General features: G+C 38.6%; 1 protein-coding gene across 2 annotated transcripts in view; it reads left to right on the forward strand.

Moving 5' to 3' along the window:
- The window catches only part of ush1c (Usher syndrome 1C), a 191,396-nt gene that overhangs the window by 13,406 nt on the left and 153,899 nt on the right, over positions 1–24,091 (forward strand). For both annotated transcript variants that reach the window (XM_073049471.1, XM_073049472.1), the window contains exons 2-4: positions 2,374–2,441; positions 12,170–12,313; positions 15,489–15,627. In XM_073049471.1, the coding sequence (XP_072905572.1) occupies positions 2,374–2,441; positions 12,170–12,313; positions 15,489–15,627 (351 nt within the window). The remainder of the gene's footprint in view (positions 1–2,373; positions 2,442–12,169; positions 12,314–15,488; positions 15,628–24,091) is intronic.

Raw genomic sequence — 24,091 nt, forward strand, 5'->3', positions numbered from 1 at the left:
TCTCCTTAGATGCTGTCTGACTTGCTGAGTTCCTCCAGCATTTTGTGTGTCTTGCTCTATATATGCACCATCTGCAGCATCTCTTATATTTCTAATTTAATAATTTTTTCCAGTTGGCATTGGCACACCCAGAGAAATGACCTACTTTTAGCCATAATATGATATGAATTTATTGAGTAGGAAACTGAAAGCACCAGGAAAATATTGATGCAGATTTTAAAATATGATTTACTCTCACAATTGCTACATGTTTGTTTATAATTTGATCTGACTTGTGTTAATAGTAATTCAGGTGGCCAGAAGAAAATGATGATGATGGAGTGGAATAGTTGCTGATGTGAAGCATTAATTGTTAGGATGGAACTCCATCTTGTAGTCACGAGGGAAATTGAGAAACCAATTGTATAACAGTCAAGCCAAACAAAGGATTGCTATCAGTCTCACTTGTTTAATTTTTAAATGAAATTTTAAACTAGGAAAGGTGTTCAGAGCTGCATGACTTGGTTGCTTTGATAGTTGGCATACTGTGTGTCAATGGAAACTTCACTGTAAAAATATGACAAGAATCATTTTTAAGCTAGTTCTGTTGCTTTGTAGCAATTCTGTCATGTTCTACTCCAAATATTAGAGCCATAGTGTATATTGGGAAACCATTTTGTGGGAATCCTTTTGGAAGTTGAATCTTTTGAAATGTTCGAAGACAGTGTTTCTCTGGAATAAGACTGGTTTCTTTTATGAGTTGGAGAACATATCGGAAAAATATAAAAATGTATTGGAAGATAGGACAGAATGTAAAGTATCCATTAGTATGCTAATAGCATGAAAACTGGTAGAAGGGCATGTTTTGATGAGACTATGTGCACTGTCCAATGTATAGAGTGAGTGAGCATAAGCCTGGCAAATGGGTTTTAATGAGGGGAAGTGTGTCTAAAGGCAGACTTTATTATCTAAATGCAGTAAGTTTGCAGAAGCGCAAAATACAGCGGGATTTAGTGTTATTGTTCACAACATGCTTTAAGATATCATGCTGGTTCAGCAATGGAACGTTATCCCTCCTTAAATTTAAAAAACGAGGAAGCATTGTTACAATTGTACAGGGTACAAGTGAAGCTGTAACTTGAGTACAGTGTACAGTTTTGGTTCTGCTATTTAAGAAAGGGTGTGCTGGCACTGAAGGCAGTTTAAAAGTAACTAAACAAATTAAATCTGCATCCCTTGGAGTTAAAAAAAAAATAACGGGTGTACCTATTGAATCATACAATTTCCTGAAGGGGACATGACCGGATAGATACGGAGATCTTTTCACTAGTGGGAGAATCTCAAATACAGGACATATGCACTTACTAGATTAAGGACCAATCATTTAAAACTGAGTTGGATAAAGCTAGTTGCAGAGAGTAATGTACGGATGGAATTCTTTATCCTGGATGGTCTCTGGCCACTGGATCGTAGTGGCATTTAAATAGGAAGCAGATACATTTTTGAAAGATCAAGGAATTGAGAACTACAGAAAACTGGCATTTAAATAAAAAAGTTGGGGACTGGGGAAGATCAGCCACGATAATCTGAAATTGTGGGACAGGCATGAGAGTCTGACTGGCCGACTCCTGCTCCAATTCTCTTGTGTCTGAAGAGCTTAGAGATGCTGTGACCTTGAAATGGTTATGCATGGTTACTGGCATTTTGTCCTTTCTGCATCTTAATGCTTAAGTAATTCAATATCGAAAATTTACTTCATGAAAGAGAAAGTTATTTTTTTAGATGACTAATTGAGAATATAATGTAAAGTAACACCAGCTTGAGAGACTCTTCATTCAGCTCGTAAACATAGTGACCATCAGTAGCAGCTCGGCTAGGTGGCAGGCAACCAACAGAATCTGATACACTTGTGATCCTATATTGTCTGTTGCTTGGATGCTGATATTATGTTGTTTGAAACACTGATCACTTTACAAGTTAGTAATTTTGTGTCAATTCTGCTGAGCAAGAATGTGTTCCATTAATGAATGGCCCAAGAGATTCCTGAATATATTTATTGAACAGCTTACTGATCATAAGGTACAAGAGATTTTATCAAAAAAAATGTTTCCCAGATTTTTTATATTATGTTAGCCGTAAATAAAATATCTATTAACAATGGTTTAATTTCAGCTGCTTTCAACAAAAGATTGTAAATTTATAACTAATGTGTTATTCAACTTTGATAATGTCCTTTGATAGATTTTCATTCAGGTTGCTAAAAACTTGGCTATTTCATTAAAGTGATAAAATTATGGAATTTTATTAAGGATTCAGTTATTATGCTAATTTGATTGTTAGTTAACACCTACTTTGTGGTAAATGTATTTTATTTGAACTATTTCTATCACTCAGGTGGACTTATTAATTGACAGTGATGCAGAAAAGGACTACCTTTATGATGTACTACGTATGTACCACCAGTAAGTAGCCTTCTTATTCACTACTCCCTGTCTGAGGTGTTTCGTGGTGAATTCCATTGCTTGTTTTCAAATATATTTACATTGCCAAAAAATAAACCTACATTTATAAACAGTCAAGGCCAGAGTTATTTAACCTGCTGTAGTTTGTAGAGCAGGTTCAGATTTAATAAGATGGGTGACATCTCATCTGAAAATGTATTTAAATATAAAATTTGAGAGTGTATTCTGCTCACAGGAACTAATCTATAGAAATTAAGAATAAGCTTCTGCTACTTCAAGTCATCGCAAATTGCTTTACAGACAAGAAAATCCAATTTAAATGATAGACCTTGATGAAACATTATTGAATTTTAGTGTTTGTTTTTCATGCAAGTTATGTGACTTCAAAGACCAGACTGAATGTTATCATTACTATTGATGTAGTACATATAAAGTTGATTTGTTCTATCATGTATATGTTGATTATGTTAAGAATTTAAGACTTGTTTTTGCTGAATACTATAATGATAACTTATATTCCTTTGACTTAAAAATAGGTTGGCTGAATATTATGGTTTATATTCAGTTTTCTGTTTATATCTGATTAATTTCTGCTTGCTCTGTGTAACCTATCACCAGAACCTCCATCTGTATGAATAGTATGAATAATAGCTACAATCATATGATACAGGATTCTAGGGTATGGGCCAGAATCATGGGGCATTGGTGGATGTCCTAGGTCAGGTGAATGCAAGTCTTCCATTGTAAAAGTCATAAGAGTATTCTAGACCAGAAACAGTGGGTGAATCTGGCCATCCCACGTGCAAAGTTGAAAACTGACTTGTCAATCACCCACCTAAGAACAATCTCCGAGCCGTATTGGTCTGAATAGCTCCTTACCAAACTGAACAAATGGGCTAGCTCTAAATTACGGCATTTTATTATTAGTACATGCATCGTCAGTCAGTGATGCAGGAATTTTCACATGTATTTCCTCATGTGCAAAGCTCTATTTCAAAGTACCAAAATCACATTTACATTTTAGTATAGATGTTGAAGATGACCAATATCGTTCTGGGTTCTTTATGTCCTTTTACAAATAGATTTTTTAAATTGAAGAATTAGTGTTCATATTTTAGAATTATAATTTCTGTCGTTGGAATAATTATTCCAGTTTAGATCCCAGGGCAGTTTGCTTTGAATTTAAATCATTTTGAACCTTAATCCTAATATAGGTCTGCCTAAATTTGTTAAATAGTGATTTCATTTAAATATATTATAACTAATTGGCTTTTCCTTTATAATTCTAAACAATTAAGAACTATAAATTTGGAAAATTGAATTAAAATATTTAAAACCTATCTCCATGTAAACAGACAGGGTGTTTTGGTATTAAATGTTTAAACAGAATAATTTTTATGCTTATTTTGCTACTGTTGCAGCAATGTTGGGCAGGATATATTGTTTCCATTCATCACTTGAATAAACGAGGCACAAAAGAAGCTGAAATGTAGACGTTGGCAAAGTTTCCATGTGATCTTTGTAAAGAGGACTGGTTTTGTTTCCCAGTGGGCTTTGCCGCTTCAGTTTCATTGAGGACGGCCTAATTGCTTTTGCCATTCATAAAGCAAAGCTCTTCAGTGTTTGCATCATCTGTGAATCGACCGTTCTTAATCATTTACTGCCTGCACTTGTTTAATGAAATTCACAGCAATCACACTATAACAGTCATGTCCTCTGCCTATTTATTATTTTCCACATCATATAGTGTGTAACAGTACATTAAATATTCTTTCACATATCCACAAAGTATGTATATACATTTACTTAAGTCAAAATAGTTTTTGCTGTGAGGGTACATACAGCACCAGTTTCATGATTCCTTTGCTAAGAGAAGCCCTGTTCAAAACGTCATTGTTCCATTTGTGAACTGTTAACTCAGTGGTGAACTCAGTTTTCTATAAGTGATGTTTCCTAATGTTTGGAGTTGGTTGCATTGATTCAATGATGCAAGAGTCTGAAGTGTGTGAGTAGAGATTTTTTTATTACGGTAGTTAAAGGAGGAATTGCTGTGAGATGTCAATGTGTTTCTCATTGTTTGGGAGGCCATTTTAATTCCCCTTTCCATTCCCATGCCGACCTTTTTGTCCTCTGCCTCTTCCACTGTCAGACTGAGGCTAAACACATACTCAGATAGCATCACCTTATATTCTGGCTGCAGTCTGATGGCATCAACACTGAATTTTCCAGTTTCAGGTAAACTGCATCCATTATGTCCCTTTTCACTCCCCTCACAACCTACCCAGTTCATCCAGACTCCCTCAAGACTGTCTCTTGCACCTCCTCCATCCACTCCTTCTGCCCTTCACTAGCTGGCTCCTCCAACTCAGTCCCCTCCCCCTTCTGTTCCCATCTGCCCATCCATCCTCACACTTGGTTTCATGTTCCACTCTTCTTTCCTGTCAGATTCCATCATCTGCGGCCCTCTGCTGCCTCTGCCCTCACCTTTCAGCCTCTGTCACTATGTCCAATTTCCCTCTTCCATCTGCCTACCACCCCTCTTTACCACTTACAACTTGTCGCCCCACCCCTTACTGTCACATCTTTATACTGGCTATCTCGTCTCGATCATTCAGCCCAGATGAAGGGTCTCAACCCAAAACATTGACTGCCCATTTTCATCCTGCATCACATTTGTTACTCCAGATTCCAACATCTGGGACATCTTGTCCCTCCATTCAGTGACTCAATAAGGCATCTTGCTACCGTGATTTGTGAATAACTAAGATGGGCAATAGATGTTGATCTTCTTGCTCTACTCAGAGGGCAAAATCAAGTGTCCTGATGAAGGATCTTGGCCTAAAACTTTGACTGTGTATTCCTCCCCATTGATTCTGCGTCATCTGTTTGTGTTTCTCTATGTCTCCAACATCTTCAGAGTCTCTTGTGTCTATGTAGAGAAACCTACCTGAAAAATCTTAATGATTTTTAAGCTGCAAATTCCATCCCCGCCCCCCAGCTTCCCAGGGTTCATTTCTTCTCCCCAAAACACTTATCACTATACTTTGTGCCAGAACCAATCTCATTTGAATACAAGGCCCCTAGAAGCATCTCAGCTGGGAATTATCACAAGATGAACTGATGAGTTATCCTGTGCACAAAAAGGAAAGAAATGATCCAGCAGTTCACTACGTACTTGGACCTGCTGTCTACAATACTTTGAGCATTTCCTTTAGTATTTGAAATGAGTGTCCAACCTCAATGCTGGATGCTAGAGAAACATCAAACTGTGCCAAATATTACTTTATGTAAATGAAAGTTGTGAATGTTGCTAACCAGAACTGTGGACTGTTATCAGAGATGGCAGCTTCATAGAATAATAAGCACTGTTATGGTCCCTGTTGTCCAGTGAATATGTGCCTGTCATAAAGCACCCTTTTTCACATTAATTCCATTTTATTCCTGTAGCGGTCCCTTCATCTCTTCCCAGATGCTACCATTCATTTGTCTGCAAGTGGAAATTCACATTGACTAATTAATTGACTAACCTAAAATCTCTGAGGTATGGGAAGGAACGGGACTGCCGCCAGATGTCCTTACTGTTGCCCAGTAGCAATTCATGACAGTGCAACAGTCCGCAGTCATAGGCCTGTATGAATGAAACACCTGATTGGATCTTCCTAGTACAGTAATCACACCACTCGAGGACAAAAATTCACCAGCCATGAGAACTTGCAGCATGAGAACTCGCTGCTCTTTGTATAAAGGTCACAATAGAGCACTGCCCATAACGTATAGTTTGCAAAGACTGCAAGCAACACATCAGAACATTGTAGATTGGAAGCTACCTTTGTCAGAGTGGCTGACTTTGAGTCAAAATGGTAGTAGTGGCTTGTGGGCCATGATTGACCGTTTTGAGGACATATTTATAAAGTAGATAGAATTAAAGGCAATGGGCTTCTTTCTCGCATATTTGTTTTCATTTAGAGCGGAGCAGCAAGATTTCACACTACAGACTGTTGATGGTGAATTTTTGGTTACAATTTATGGGATTGGAATGAAAAATATGCATTGTTTGTAGCTTGAGCTCATCAGGTAAGTAATGATCATGCAAACCTCATGCTGGTGCGTCACATGAGAGAATCAATGCTCTTTTGGATTCATAATGAACAAGAAAGGTGCATCTGCTGAGGTGAATCCGATTTCCTGTTAGCTCCTCTTCATCTTGTTCCAGGGTTTGTCTTTCCATATTTACTTACAGTGGGGGGGGGGGGGGGGGTCAAGGTGATGGTAACATCTGGTAAAAATTGAGCATAGATTCTGACCATCTCAGAGAAAGATGTTTCTTCAATTGGTTATGTGAAAAATTTTGATCCTGCTACCTTTGCATGCAAGTTGCCTGTGTGATATGCTGGACCTTAAGTAGATGCACTCTGTATATTGTCAGTGAAGGTATAGGTTCTGTGCCCAGCAGAACTCATTCAACGCATCCACATATTTTATCTGTCAAGAAAACTCACTGATGCCTCTACTTTCTGAGGAGGCTGAGGAGAGCCGTCCTGTGCACACCAATACTCAGACTTTCTACAGAAGCGTAATGGAAAGCATCCTGACATGCCGTATTATTGTGTGGTACCAGGACAGGAGACCTCATTAATGGGCAAGTAAAACTGCCCAATGCATCACTGGCCAGTAGTCTACCCACGATCAAGGACATGTATACAGAATGGTGCAGGAAAAAGGCCAGCAATATCATGAAGAATCGCACCCACTCTGCTCAAGGACTGTTTGTTCCACTCCCATTAGGTAAGAGGCTACACAGCATCCATGCTGGGACCTCTAGACTCAAAAACACTTACTTCCCCAAAGTTGTTAGGCTGCTCAACACCTCCATCCATTAACCCATCCCATCACCCCCACCACATCACCTTGTGTTACTTTGCGTGCATACAATCAGTCTATGTATATAACAGTTAATTGTACATCGTGTTTTACAAGATTGCTGTTATATTCACATTTATTGTTTTTTTATTGCATTCTTTATCCTTATTGTGGTTTTTAATGTTGCATCAAATCCAGGGGTAACAGCCATTTCCTTCTCCTTTATGCTTGTATACTGAAGAATGGCAATAAACAATCTTCTTGAATCTTGAATTACTTATTCAACCACTTACATGCTGAGCTCAAGCTGCAGATTCATGCCCATTACAGCCGAAGGATCATATCCATTTTTTAACAGTGCCACTTTCTATGCACTTTTCAGTACAGTCATCAGTTACTTTATGCAGAAATCCCACAACCTTTAGTATTACTCCTGTAGGTTTACAATGACTTGAAACATTGGCAGAACCTCCAGATTGTTGCTCCAGATTCCAACATCTGCAGTCCCTTGTGTCTCTAAATTTAAGACGAGATGTAACCATGGGCCATTAACACCACCTTGCTGAATTTCTGCCCATATGTGTCATTCGCATTTCTGACTGAATCACAGTCAGGTCAATGCTTTTAGTTATTTTGACACAGGTTACAAAATTGATGGTTCTAAGGTCATCATTGTCTTCTGTTTGACTGAAACCAGTTGTGAAATGGCACTTGTTACATGCACTCTTTGGTCTAATTGTATTAGCAAGGTAGTTGGGGCACCTTTCTGTGACCAATTGTTTAGTAATGGTTTTCTACCTGTTCCACTTTCATGCAACATAGTTCCTTACCAAAAGTGTCCCTTACAGTCACCTGACAATATGAAGTAATAGCATTCAGTATTTGACCTCCTACTTCCTATAACTCTGTAATGACAGAAACTCTTGAGAATTCTAACATATCTCTATTTCATCTCCTGCTTCGTGAAAGTGAACATGAGTGTACTTAAACACACCACCTGAGTGAACTTAATAATTTAATCCTCAACATATTGTCTGAGAACTTTCTAAAGTTGCAACATCCCATGACATTTTGCAAGCTCACAATGTAATTACTGAATGGCTCCTTTGGAATCCAAATATAGATACCAAGTTTGTAGTTTTAAAATATTTCATATAACCATGGATCAAAATCTATCTTTCATATCTGACCAGACACAACTGCACTATATAGTGCCAATAGATTCCTCGGTGTCAAGTCAAGCAATCAAGTCAACTTTCCCTAATGCTATGGCTTTCTTTCAATCGTGGGTTCTTCACATGTAACCTCTATACTGTTAATTGTTTTAAAGAGCTTATCCAATCATCAAAGGTAAATATTAAATGCCTCTTGCATTCAGTAAAATTTATAAGGTTTTCCAATATGTAACTAAATTGTCACATTTCTACTATCTCATTTTGAGCTCTGTTTCCATATGCTAGTTTTTAGTTCAATTTTGGCAGATTTATCCTGCCTTTTGGCTGTACTTTGTCTAAATTGTAGATTTGTCAAACTCGTATAGCAATGCAGACTTTAATAGAACTTTTGGCATCCATCATAATCATCAGTGTAACATCTTTGGACTTTTTTCTACAGTGGAGTATAATTCACTTCAACATGGAATGTCAATTGCGGGTATTTATGTTGCTATATTTAATTCTCTCTGACAGAAGGCAGTATGTGAGACTTGGCAAGCAAATCTCTACATCCTGCTCGCTCAGCTCTGAATGCTCAGGGGTGTGTTTCTCCCCTCACCTATTTTCTCTATATACCAATGACTGAATCTATAGTTAAACTGATAAAGTTTGAAGATCATGCGACTGTCACTGGACTGATTACCAGAGGTGATGAATCTAAGCACCACCAGGAAGTAAGCAAGTTAATGACCGGTGTAATCACAACTTGCAGCTGAATGTCTTCAAAACTGTGGAGATGCATATCAACTTCAGGAGAAACGTGCCTCCTCTCCACACACCTATCGTCAAAAACTCTACAGTCAGCAGCATTTCAACTTTCAGGTTCCTGAGCATCATTCTTGTGTATGCCCTCATGTGGGAGAACCATATCTGCTTCAATAACAAAAAGGCTCAGCAGAGAATATATTTCTTGAGGCAGTTGGTAAAATTCCATCTTCCTCTGATCGTTGATGCAGTTCTACAGTGCCATCATAGAGAGCATCTTTGCATCAGCAGTTCTACAGTGCCATCATAGAGTGCATCTTTGCATCAGCAGTTCTACAGTGCCATCGTAGAGAGCATCTTTGCATCAGCAGTTCTACAGTGCCATCATAGAGAGCATCCTTGCATCAGCAGTTCTACAGTGCCATCGTAGAGAGCATCCTTGCATCAGCAGTTCTACAGTGCCATCGTAGAGAGCATCTTTGCATCAGCAGTTCTACAGTGCCATCGTAGAGAGCATCCTTGCATCAGCAGTTCTACAGTGCCATCGTAGAGAGCATCTTTGCATCAGCAGTTCTACAGTGCCATCATAGAGAGCATCCTTGCATCAGCAGTTCTACAGTGCCATCATAGAGAGCATCTTTGCATCAGCAGTTCTACAGTGCCATCATAGAGAGCATCCTTGCATCAGCAGTTCTACAGTGCCATCATAGAGAGCATCTTTGCATCAGCAGTTCTACAGTGCCATCGTAGAAAGCATCCTTGCATCAGCAGTTCTACAGTGCCATCGTAGAGAGCATCCTTGCATCAGCAGTTCTACAGTGCCATCATGAGAGCATCCTTGCATCAGCAGTTCTACAGTGCCATCATAGAGCATCTTTGCATCAGCAGTTCTACAGTGCCATCATAGAGAGCATCTTTGCATCAGCAGTTCTACAGTGCCATCGTAGAAAGCATCCTTGCATCAGCCTTTACTGTCTAGTTTGGTGCAGCATTCTCTCACAATATATGAAAACTGCTGAAAACTATCAGGTCTGTAGAAAAGGTCATTGGCTGCAGTCTATCATCACTGCAGGACTTGTATTTGTCCAGGACAAAAAAGTGAGCAGGAAAAATCATTGCTGACACCACCCACCCTGCAACCTGCCTTTTCCAAATCTTCCTTCTGGAAGGCTGTGGTGAACTACGTATACCTGTCTGGACACGCCCTCGATGACTGCTCCTGTGGCTCCTCCTACAGATCCCTGTATTAAGGTGATGGAGGTCTGAGCCCGGCCTCTCAGTCTCCAGGATGTAGTATGGTGGTCACTCACTGCTCGTTCCTTCTTCCAGTCAATAAAAGCCGATATCTCGCTTTTACGTCTCAGAGTGAGTTATTGATGGTGCATCAAAGGCGCTATAGGGGAATTTAAAAAAAAGTTTTAAAAGTTTCTTTCCCCGGGCAATTAAACTGATCAATTGTTCTCGTCTGCCCACTGCCCTACCCCCTCTGTCAGTTCCCCCTATCATTACACTACACTGTACATGTACACTTAAATCCCAGCATGTATTTTACAATGTAAACAGCATTATAAAAAGTGGTCTAATGTATTTATACACATTTTATTCCATGTCCGTACTTTAATTTCCAACTTTATTTTTGTATAATTCTTTATTGCTTGTAATTGCTGAATGTTGTTGTTTTTTGTATGCCGTGCCCTGACCAACACACCACAACAAAGTCCTGGAACATGTGCGTGTAAGTGATGCATGAAGTTGATTCTTGATCCTTAACCATGTGAACCAGGTTCTTACACTAATATACACATCCTCTAATGTCACCTACTTACTATGTGGAGGAACTCAGGCCACACTTGGTGATAGCTAGGATTGTCAGACATGTGGTGAACTGGGTTTTGAATGCTCTACTTTACAATGGCACAAGAGTTGGAGCTCTTTGCTTTCCTGTAAACTTCTTCAAGCTGCGCTCGATGCATTTCATTAGAGAAACAAATCTGAATCCTACATCATTTTCAACACTACATTTTATGTAGGGTAACTTTAATTTGAGTATCCAGTTCATATTGGTCCAAAACTGTTCAGATCTGTGAATGTAAATTTAGAGTTTGGGGTTTTGAATTAATGTAAGGTTGGAACACTTTCTTTCCCCTTTCTGTACATTTACATGCCATAGATACATCTGTAGACTTTCATTATAGTTAAAGGATTTGCACTTGAAGCTGTGGGTTTTGAGCTTCTCAACAATTCTTGCCAAGCATGTTCATTATACAAATTAAATGTGGAAAAATATCCAAACACGAGGAAATCTGCAGGTGCTGGGAATTCAAGCAACACCCACAAAATGGTGGTGGAACACAGCAGGCCAGGCAGCATCTATAGGCAGAAGCACTGTCAATGTTTTGGGCCGAGACCCTTCGTCAGGACTCGGCCCGAAACATCGACAGTGCTTCTTCCTATAGATGTTGCCTGGCCTGCTGTGTTCCACTAGCATTTTGTGTAGAAAAATATTAATTTGGCAATATCTGATAAAGACTGTGCTACAATCGTAGAAACCTGTCCCTTTTCTTTCATTTTTATTTTGTGGTGTAGAAATATAGAATACTAGATGAGCAGTATAACAATTAGAAATGTTCTTGCTTAAATGTCAAATGCAGATGCAGCTTGTAACTAACTTGAAAGTGATTTTAATGGTTTGTGAAAATGCTGTTTACACCTGTTTTATCCGTTGTGTGTCTTGAGGTGGATAAGTGGGTTTTGAAGCATCCATCAGTTCAGTGAGGTAACACTCGATTGTCCTAACTTCATTATTGTGCCTCTTGATTCAATAATTCGACAATGTTCAACATTTGAAGAAGCTGAAGTGAATCTGATTTAAACAGATAGACTAAGTGGTGAAAATGAAAGGAAACTATGCTGGTACATACATAATTATGTTTTACTTCTTTTTCTCAGATCAATGGATCTCCCTGTTCTGGTGGGTGACCTAAAACTGGTGATAAATGAGCCAAGTCGTCTGCCAATGTTTGAATCTATTCGGCCACTTATTCCGTTGAAACACCAAGTAGAGTATGACAGTCTGACACCAAAACGATCTCGGTAAGGAATTGATTTTAAGAAGAAAGCCCAGGACACAGTTAATTGAAAAATATAGTAATATACCTCCTGATGTATTATTCTGTTTGCAAGGAAGTCCACAGATTTTCATGTTTGCAGATAAATGAATTTATAAATTTTTGATTGGGTCATTATATTTATTCCTCCAAATTGGGTTATAGAGGACTTGGCCAAGAATGTAAAACTCTTTTTGTGCACTTTCCAACAGCAAGGTGTAAAGGCTGATTTATACTTGTGTGTCGCATCTATGCCGTAGGTATCGCATACCCTACGCCGTAGGGTGACGTACACCTCCCCAAAAAACTAACTCGTGTCGCGAGGATGCAGACCACAACAACTGTGATTGGTCCGCTTGGTAGCATCGCATTTCCTCCTACACATTTCCGGTTGCATCCTCTCCGCCATGTCTGCGCACTGATGCAAATTAGATGAACCAAATCATCAAATCTACCTGCCGACATGCGAAAATGTTTGAAATGCATTTCCTCGTACATGGGCTCTCACGAAGAAACTCAACACAGTGGCATAGAAACCCCATGCCAACTAACATTCTGGCGCACACCAACCATGGCATAGAGCCTACACAGAAGTGAAAATCAGGGCTACGGTGTAGCCCGTATGGACAAGTATAAATTAGTCTTAAGTTGAGGTTTTAATTTGAATACCTAACATTCCCTCTTGTCATGGCAAATACTTAGAGTGGCAGCATCCTGTTCACTTAGGTTCAGAGCATTCTCAAGCTTTAGCAATAACCTATACTGATGTAATGATATCTGTGCTGAAATTGATCAAGGCTTCCCTGGGTGAATAAATTTGAATTCCAGTTCTGATCATGATTTGCAAGTGGAGGGTCTATATGCTCATTGTGAATGGTTTAAATCTACCTTCCCAAAAAAGAATGCCAGAAATACTCAACAGGTCAGGCAGTATCTGTGGAAAGAGAAATAATGTTCACACTTCATCCGCTGTACGAGTGTGATACCCACCTGAGAGCAGGAGCTTGTAAAATTACAATGAGGAAACAATAAGTTCTCTGGTAAACCAGGATGATTACCTTAATTCTACTAAGTCATCAAGCATTCAGTCGTATTAAAAAATAGGTCCTTGATAGTATTAAATGAGCATTTTTAAAATAGTTTTTAAAAATACTGGTGTTCCAGCAAAGGCTACAATTGTCATTCATATGCTAGACAAAATATGTTTGCTCAGGATCACACAGTGAAGGTCTTGCAATCAGAAGGTTTTATGAACTGAGTTCATAAGAAAGTTGAATTGTTGAATAATTTGTGTTTTCTTGCATTATGAGTTGATTAAATGGACAGCACTAGACACAGAATTTAAAATTGTTTTAATTATGCAACAGGTGCTTATGCACTTCCTGGGTTTACTTTTCCATTTGAGCTTTGAAGTAGCAATGAACCATTTATGAAAGAGGAAATTAGCCAAAGCAATAACTTCTTGATTAGAATTTCCTTTTGTTGGATTAAAATTCCTGCAACTCTTGATTACAATTTGATTCTAGATAGGGAAGGCCTTTAATAATGGAGCAAAAAATAAAATAAATAATCATACCTCTATATTGGCATACTAACAGAAAAGCATCTGAGAGACTGTATTATCTATCATTTGAGAAAGTTGTGGATTGACCAAAACTAGTTGACAAAGACTTGTAAAAGAAGTATGTTATTTTCAAGAGACCAGGAGACAGGGACATGATGATCTGATAATTGTAAAACATTTGATGTAATGGATTTTAATAAGTTTCTTGTCAAGCCACATGATAAAACATTCAGTCAAGTAAAATCTAGTTTGATCCACCAAGAAATGGTAAGTTAAATTGAGAACTGATTCAGCCGGAGAAGCAAAACGTAATGTTCAAAGTGTGTTTTTAAACTGCAGATAAAGGAAATAGAAAATAAAATCAGAAAATGATGGAAACATTCAACAGGTCTGTAACCTCTGAGGATAGAAAAAAAGTTATCACTTCAACTTTTATTCATACAAAGGCCCAGTACTAATGAAGGCTCTTGGAGCTCAAGTGTTAACTCTATTTGCCTTTCCACAGATGCTGTCTGGCTCTCTGAGTCTTTTCAACATTTTCTGTAGTAACAAAGATCAGCTTTCTTCTGTAGGTAGAATCACGGCTACACACACAGTTATGGATATCATTGTTTGTGGAGGTGAACATTATAGAAAATAGAAGAAAGCTTGAGATGGTAAATATTCAAAAATCTGCAGCTCACCACTGCATATAAAATAATGGATAATATCTGCTCAAGATGAGATTCAACTTCACTTTGAATTGTGTCTTTTATGGATATGCAGGTTTGCTTATATGTTTGGTGTGTTTGCCTGCACTAACCTGATGATGCATCTTGCTGTGTGAATCCAAAAATTGTCAAGAATTAAAAGATTTTCACACCATGGTGCTGAATAGATTGTACATCACCACTAGCAAATAATCCTTATACATGATGCCATGCATCTGGGGAAAGTCACAAGTTGCTCATAATGAGACAACGTGCTATGTCTGCTGATACTCAACCACGTGTGCTAAATAGATATATAACTTTGAAGCTGTTCAGCATAGAAAGTTTTTAAACAGTGTAGATTCTTGGTTTTGCTGAAGAGTTCATTCATAACAGATCATACTAAGTTTAGCAGACATTGACATGGGAGTCCTGAAGCTGTGATTATACTTTCTGCATCATTCAAGCAATACAGTGAAATTATTCTCCTTTAATGTGTGCTCATTGGGAAAACATTGTAATGGTGAATATTAACCATCGAAAACCTTGCAGGAGGTGCCTGTGGGAAATTTATGCTCTAACAAAGGCAAGACATATTCACTGAGGACTGCCTCAAAGTATTATTTTAATAAATAATTTAATGCATATTATAGCTATTGCAAAACTTGTCTTTGTGACTTACAGAGATACGTGGATTGTTGATGGTAAAGAAGTGCAAAGAGACAATGCCTAGAGATGTGTGAGCATTGCATTTGAAGAAAGCAAACAATAAGAGAATGAATAATAATTGGAAATTCTGACTACGTGTAGGGGAACTGAAATGTTTTAAAGGTTGGAGTTGTTTTCATTGGAAATTGCCTTTCAAAATATACCATAACAATTGAATGCTTTTTTTTTAACCCCTAAAGGAAACTAAAGGAGGTGCGTTTAGATAGGACACATCCTGAAGGACTAGGCTTAAGTGTGCGAGGTGGATTGGAGTTTAATTGCGGACTCTTTATTTCCCAGTTGGTGAAAGGAGGACAAGCAGACAATGTAGGCTTGCAGGTAAGAACTACTGTCATAACTGAGGGGAAAGGGGCGGTAATTTTGGCTGGTGTGAAAATGTGCACTTAAATGGCTGCAATGCTTACACTTTTCACTTGGTGCACACTTTTGGTCTTAATATTTTATTGCCATAATTTGACTCTGATTTCTGCTGAAGTGTTGATTAGAGACATTTCACAGTATATTAGTCTCCGTACACCTGTTTCCATTCAAGTACAGAGTAATCTGGTTGGTACACAGCAACATGGTTTAGAGATTATTGAAGATGACACGCAAGTTTTTGGTTGCAAGTGGAGGAGGCAGTGAGGCTAGCTATTTAAATGTTATGAATACAGCTGACGAGATCCTAAGAAAGCTGACAATTTTGAAGACACAAAGTAATGCATGGGTGTCAGGAGGACTCAAAGGACCTCATTCTCAAATTTACAAGCCTACCTATTATTGCTGGCATTGGACTTCCTTGTCTGGCACACAAACACATTCAACAACTATACACAGGGCCAGCCCTGAGGTCGTGATTCAGATCTTGCGCCCTGGACCCACTCTCTCATCAGTTCGGACTGCTTACCTGTGGTTATGATATGCTCTGTGTTATCCACACCTATCTGGGAACAAGATGTGACAGAATGTAGGACAGTACAGCACAGCATCAAGTCCTTTGACCCGTAATGTTGTACTAAACTAGTTAAATTAGTAATCAGATTCCCAACTAACATAATCCCTTCTGCTTATGCAATTCTCTTCTCCATCCATTTTCTGCGCATTCATCTGCTTATCTCGGCCTCTTTGACACCCACTCATAATTATCATCACCACCACCTTAGTCAGCGCAATCTGAGCGTAATTTCAGGCTAATTTTCTGGAGGGAATTTTGTTATGTTTTCAAAGAAAAAAATAAAAAAATACTGAACTATGTCTGAGTTTTTGACTAAAGCAACCCCACCCCAGCGTTACTCTTTGCTCCCCAGCACCACCCTATACTCTGCTTCCTATCTTTACTACGTTTCTCCTGTTTTTAGATGCTAAATAGTTTCTGTGAATCTCTATTGGAAACACAGTAATTCATCTGTTGAATTTGTCAGTGCCATCACTACCAGCCCTGAAAGTTAGATACAAGAACTGTGCAATTTTGTTATTTACTTGGGAAACTAAAGTTTTAATTAAAACTAAGCATAAAAGCACTAAACTAAACCATTGAAACAAATATATCCCTGACTCTTGACAATAATTTTGACCTTTGGATAATTAAAAAACTTACTTCAGATTTATACAAAGAGCTATTGTCCACACTTGATTAGTTCATTTCATTCATTAATACTACAGCTTAAATTACAAAATCAAATGTTATTGCGGAACCAGTATTATTAGCAAAGCAGACTTCCTTTACTGAATCACATTCTTCTGGATTTAAGTCAGAGTATTGCTGAAACATTTGAACTCAACCTTTGCTCAGTAACTGTCAATGTTCCCTCTAATATTTTTTACAGCTGCATGGACCAACCATTTACACTGTACATTTACATTTACATAAAGGAAACTTTTACACTGAAAAACTGTGCAGCACTTTGAATGTGTTTTTTTAATTACTGTGATTATTTAGAATGAAAATTGTAAGATCACACACTTTTGATTTTATTTACTAATTGAAAGGTTTCATGAAATACAGTACAACAAAGACAATCTTTCACATTTCATAAACGTTTTCTCATGTCTTTATTAAAAATCCATTGTCTATAAACACTGTCCAGATTAATTGTGCATCCAGATGAAAGATACATCTTAATCCTCATTAGATCATCTAAGTGTTCCACTTCTAGTCTATCTCTGGATTTATATTTGATTGAAGTCATAAGACTAAATTGACATTCACAGTCAGCACTAGGAGCTTGAAATGTTCCATTGATGTCAAGAATTGAAACTTCTTCAAATTATTTGTTTCTAATCATGTAGTTCAACATGTCAGTGAATATCTTAATTGGACCAGTCTTAACTTCCTCAGAAATGGCAAATTTGAAATCACAGTATTGCTGCAATAATTTAAATGTAATTTATCTGCTTTTATCATAGTTTGTAACAGTAGCTGAGTATTTTCTTGTTGACGTTCAGCAGGCTAGCGGTTTATTAACAATGAGTTACTGACTTCTGTTCTGTGTTTATCGTAACAATTTGTAATACAGGCAGTCCCCGGGTTATGTATGAGTTCTATTCCTGAGTCCGTATTTAAGTCGGATTTGTACATATGTCAGAACAAGTACATCCGGTATTATTTAGCATCAGTCAAACGTTTGTCTTAGCATATAGTACATATTTTACCTTTCTATGCATATAAAACACTTAAGAAACATATGTATTCCAATAATTAAACCACTGCGTTGCTTAGTAATAATAGTAGCTTTCATCGGGGCAGGGCCTTTCAAATGCTCCATTATTCTCATTTTATCCATAATCCTTTAAAATTGTTCCGATCATTGACTGACTGTAGCCTAACACTTTTCTAATGTCCGATGGCATTTCATCTCTTTCCAAATGCTTTATTATTTCCACTTTATTTTCAATTGCGATCGCTTCCCGTCAACGGAACAGAAACACTGCGAGTGTCGGGTCCCAACCTCCGCCGGCTCCCGAGGTCCGCTGGGTCTTAAGGACCACCGCACACCATTAACGGAACAGAAACACTGCGGGCAGCAGGTCCCTAGCTCTGCTGGGTCCCAACGACCACCGCACTGAGACAGGCTGAATGGGACAATTGAGGACTGTGCTGGGTTTGCATATTTGATCATCCACAATATTCCACATGGGAATTTAAACTGGGGGTAGCAGTGTTTTTTTTTACGAGGTCAAGTTGCGAGCTCGATATCAACCTGGCACGGATGGTACGGGAGTCACTAGATCGACATCAACCTGGCACGGAAACCTCCATTCTCCAGCCCGGCACTGATCTCACTGCGCAACCAGCTGACCGGAATGGCGGTGTGGGGGGGGGGGGGGGCCGGGGTCAGGGTGAATCTTACTAAGAAAATTTTAAGCCAAATACAAAGTTAAACACTCAACACACTGTCAATGGCAACAACTTAAAATAGCGGATGGCGTTGGGATCCGACAAAATGGCGGATGGCGTTCTCCTTCCTCGGTTCATAAGTACGAGTTGTCTGTAAGTCAGACGTTCGTAACTCGGGGACTACCTGTAGTGTTGTTCTTTTGATTGTAAATGAAAAAAATTACAGAGTATATGTAATGATCGCCATCATACAGTGTTATTTATGATTGCCTCCTCCAAATCTTCACTTTCATTGTAACATTCAACATGATTGTCAACACCTTCAAATTCTTTGTAGTTCCAAACTTGTTGAAGTAGTGAAATAGTTTCATTTTCAATCCCAGCCATTTCTTTCATTTCCGAGCCTGAATGTTTGAAACTGCAGTGAGCAAAATGGCTTTGAATTATCTTACTGCTTATTTCTTGACAGCTATCAGTGACAAAAATCACTGCTCTTTGAACAGAAGCACATGGAACTGACACTATTTAAAATCAGCTTGCTCTAAGCACGGTTTAGTGTCTAACAGCCACAAATGTGCACACCTCTGATGTTAGTTAGAAACTGTTCTGCAGCAGTCTCCTACTTCTTTAAGCAGCATTGTGTCCAAAATAAATAAAGGGAATCCTAGCTATTTTCAGCATTAAATTCTATTCTCTATGAGTTGTCCCAAATAAGCAGCTGACCCAGCTTAACTGATGGCCTGATTAACCTGAATCCACTGTGTATAAGAAGTACAGCGTACTGTCAGGTCAGCAGAGTTTACATCACTACAGGACTTGTACTTGTCCAGGACAAAGAAATGAGCTGGAAAAATCATTGCAGACATCACCCACTCTGCACACTGCCTTTTCCAAAAGTTCCCTTCTGGAAAGCACTATAGGGCTATTTAAACAAAATCTTCACACCATCTTTAAAAAATTTCTTTCCCCAGGCAGTTAAACTGAACAAAGTTAGCCCACTCCCCAACCCACTCTATCTATTCCCCCTACCATTACCTTCACTTCAAAACACTTTTTAAAATGTGACTTTCATTGTAGATACATGCCAGTATTTACAATATAAACAGCATTATAAAAAATGGTTTAAAGTGGTTACAATGCAGTGTTATTTATTATGCACATTTTATTCTGTACTTTAACTTCTAACTTCATATTTTACTTAATTCTTTATTCTTTATAATTGTTGAATGTTCTTATTTTTTGTTGCATGTCATGTTCTGACCAACGTGCCACAGCAAATTCCTAATATCTGTAAAAGTACACACAGTGGCCACTTTAATAGGTATGCCAGTACACCTGGTTGCTAACGTAGATATCTAATCAGCCAATCATGTGGCAGCAACTCATTGCTTAAAAGCATGCTGACATTTCAAGAGATTTAGGTGTTGTTCAGGTCAAACATCAGAATGGGGAAGAAATGTGATCTAAGTGGACTTTGACCATGGGATGATTATTGGAGCCAGACCTGGTGGTTTGAGTATCTCCTTCAATTTTCATGCAGAACAGTCTCTAGAGTTTCTAGAGAATGATGTGGAAAAACAAAATACAAAGAGTAGCTGAAAATATCCTATAATTAGAGCGGTCAGAGGAGAATGACCAGACTAGTTCAAACTGACAGAAAGGTGACGGTAACTCAAATAAAGCCTTACAACAATGGTGTGCAGAAGAGCATCTCTGAATGCACAATATGTCAAACCTTGAAGTGGGTGGGCTACGGTAGCAGAAGACAATGAACGTAACCTCTGTGGACCCTGGACAAAATGATGTCTCAACTACTGTGTCTGGCCTGGAAGAGCCTAGTTCCAGTTAGAGACAAGAGTGATGAAGATGTATTTATTTGTGGAATATTATTGGCAATGGCATAACTGGCTTAAGATGGTTATGCTGTAACTCTACATACGAGGGGTGATTGATAAGTTCATGGCCTAAGGTAGAAGGAGTCAATTTTAGAAAACCTAGCTCATTTATTTTTCAGCATAGTCCCCGCCTACATTTACACACTTAGTCCAGCAGTCATGGAGCATACAGATCTTGGACCTCTAGAAAGTGTCCACAGCAGGGGTGATTGATAAGTTCGTGGCCTAAGGTAGAAGGAGATGAGTTATTAACTTTTTCCATCCAAGGGGTCAGTGTGGACATAGTGGAAGCTTACAAATACCTGGGGATACGAATGGACAATAAACTGGACTGGTCAAAGAACACTGAGGCTGTCTACAAGAAGGGTCAGAGCCGTCTCTACTTCCTTTGGAGACTGAGGTCCTTTAACATCTGCCGGACGATGCTGAGGATGTTCTACGAGGCTATGGTAGCCAGTGCCTCCATGTTTGCTGGGGCAGTAGGCTGAGGATAGCAGACACCAACAGAATCAACAAACTCATTCGTAAGGCCAGTAATGTTGTGGGGGTGTAACTGGACTCTCTGATGGTGGTGTCTGAGAAGAGGATGCTGTCCAAGTTGCATGCCATCTTGGACAATGTCTCCCATCCACTCCATAATGTACTGGTTAGGCACAGGAGTACATTCAGCCAGAGACTCATTCCACTGAGATGTAACACTGAGCGTCATAGGAAGTCATTCCTACCTGTGGCCATCAAACTTTACAACTCCTCCCTCAGAGTGTCAGACACCCTGAGCCAATAGGCTGGTACTGGACTTATTTCCACTTGGCATGATTAACTTTTTATTTAATTATTTATGGTTTTATATTGCTATATTTCTTCACTATTCTTGGTTGGTGCGGCTGTAACGAAACCCAATTTCCCTCGGGATCAATAAAGTATCTCTGTCTGCCTGTCAATCTTTTATTTCAATATTAATTTCAATCTTTACAGATCGTTTTACCTTCCACCATGTCCACCAAATCCATCCTAATGTTATTCTATCTTAATCTACTTATTCTTTCCTGTAGCCAAAGGAGTTGGCCAATATTTTTTACTAAGATAATTTTGTCAGTCTACTGTAATATTCTTACAAAATTATGGTGCAAATGGTAATTTGACCCTTTCTAATTTCACAGGATCCAGCCACTGAAACTGGTGTTCAATTTGGATAAGCTGGGGGAAAGCAGATGATAATCAGGAGCATTTGGGAGTAGATTTCCTCAGATATATAGATTCTGGCTATTGACTGTATGAATAATGCACAAATAGTATTCTAATCAGGCTGAAACTTGCCCTTCCACAACCCCCTCCAAAAGAAAACCCACTGGGAATGCATTCACATTTCCCTCTCTCACTTTATCTCCTTCTCTGCCTATCACCTCCCCTCTGCTGCTCCTTCCCCTTTTCTCTCTTCCATGGTCTTCTGTACTCTCCTATCAGGTTTCCCCATTTCTCCAGCTCTGTACCTGTTTCACCAATCTACTTCCCAACACTTTACTTCACCCCCCCCCCCCAGTTTCACCTATCACCTTGTGCTTCTTCCTCCCCTCTCCCCACTTTCTTACTCTGACCCCTCATCTTTTACTCCAGTCCCCATGAAGGGACTCAGCCCAAAACGTTGACTGTACTCTTTCCCATAGATGCTGCCTGGCCCACCAAGTGCCTCTAGCATTCTGTATGTGTTGATAAACATAATGCTTAAAGATCATAACTAGCAATGCTTAAACTCTGAATATTTAAATCGATTTCTGGCAGATTTTGCAGAATGTTACAACATCTCAAGCAGTTTGAGACTAATTCCTCAGATGGAACTCAAATATATTCTGTCTCAATAAATGTAATACAACTATGTTACTGTAAAGTGGAAGCCATTAGAAAGTGATGCCATAGTAACAGCGAAAACACATTCTAAAACTAATCAGAAAGAGGCTATAATTTTTTTGGGTTTTACTTGAGGTAATTGTTTTGCACTTGCCATCAAAGACACTTAAGTGAATCCTTGTTTCTTGTGCACTGAAGTATAACCTTACAGGCACTTTTATTATGATTTTAAGGAAATGAACAGAACCCCATTTTATCTCACCAGTTATAAATAGTGTGATCTCTTAAATCTACAAAAGGAGAATAATACGTATTAGAGTACTTGATAATAACACAATGCAGACTGCAAACTATCGAAAAGATACAGAACAGTCGCAGAAAGTCAGGTTCAGAAGATCAGTTTACAAGATTTTATTTTTTTCAAAAATAACCAATGTAACCTTCACTACTTCTCCATGAAAAACTCGATTAGATCTATAATATAATTAAAATTGAATTTCAGCAGGATTGCTGTTTTTTCTCTCTCAATGATTGACCACTGCTTAATCTACCCTGTCTGCTCAATTAATCTGACCCCAACAACAAAGAAATGTTGCCGGAGGAAAATCAATACTGAACGTCTCAAGGGCCCAACTTGGTGTCTCATAGGCAATCCGTGGCTCTGAACCAATGGGATTACGCCACTCTTTGTCTGACCCAAAGGTCACCGTAAACAGCTCTTTTGAAGATGCTGCTATCTTTTCTGTCAAAAAGAACTGAGATTGTTTAATGAGAATGACATTCTGATCCAGGAAATAATACAAATATGAGACATACTTTGATTGGAAATGCCTTCATGTTTTGTACTCCAGTTGAACAAATTGTGGGTGGTAGGATTGCAGCACTTTGATAATAACAGCATTATCATCCCCATCTCGGACCCAAACACACAAAAACTTGCCCTCCTGAGAGCCAAGACAAGATGAAAGTGTATCAAGATCTGTGATGTGGTCACCAGCCACTGGAGGAATTATTTCAAAGAGAATTATAATCAAAATTCTGATTTTTTACTTTAGTGTCTTTGATTATATTGCATAGTAAATTAATAAAATTACATCTCTACCTTTGCCCACAAAGGGATTGGAAAAAGACATTAAATAGATTACAGAAAAGTCCGTTGGCAGACAGAAACCCTGGTGAAGGTTTTGAACCTTACGGAAAGGCACTTTGGCACAAATTTGTAATCTCCTCTGCCTCATCTGGGGTGAGGAGAACTTGGCAAGGGAGCTCAAGGATACTGTAATTGTGAACCTTTTTGAAAAAGGAGACAAGCCTGACTGAAGTAATTGCAGAGAGTCTTCTGCACCCTGCCACAGGAAAATTATTGCAAAGATCCTCTGTAACTGCTTCCTTCCCCATGACGATATAATTTCACTCAGAATCACAACGTGGGCTTTTTACATCTAGAGATGCCAAGGATAAGCTCTCGACCAAATGAGAAATACAATAAAAATCTGTATGAACTAATCTAAAGAGACTGCTTTCATTTTACACCGCGTGCAATATGCAATTATTATTGTATCGTGCTCAATGCTATATGCAAGACTTTCCATATCAATGTCTTCAAATACAGTATTTGCTATGCATTTTTCTCTTGGCACATGGCTCTGAACCATGATCATATTTTTAAACACAGGATCAATTATGCAAAGAAAATAGAGAAGTCTATTTGGAAAAAAAATGAACA

The sequence above is a fragment of the Hemitrygon akajei genome, chromosome 6 (genome assembly GCF_048418815.1).
Source record: "Hemitrygon akajei chromosome 6, sHemAka1.3, whole genome shotgun sequence".
NCBI classification, from domain to species: domain Eukaryota; kingdom Metazoa; phylum Chordata; class Chondrichthyes; order Myliobatiformes; family Dasyatidae; genus Hemitrygon; species Hemitrygon akajei.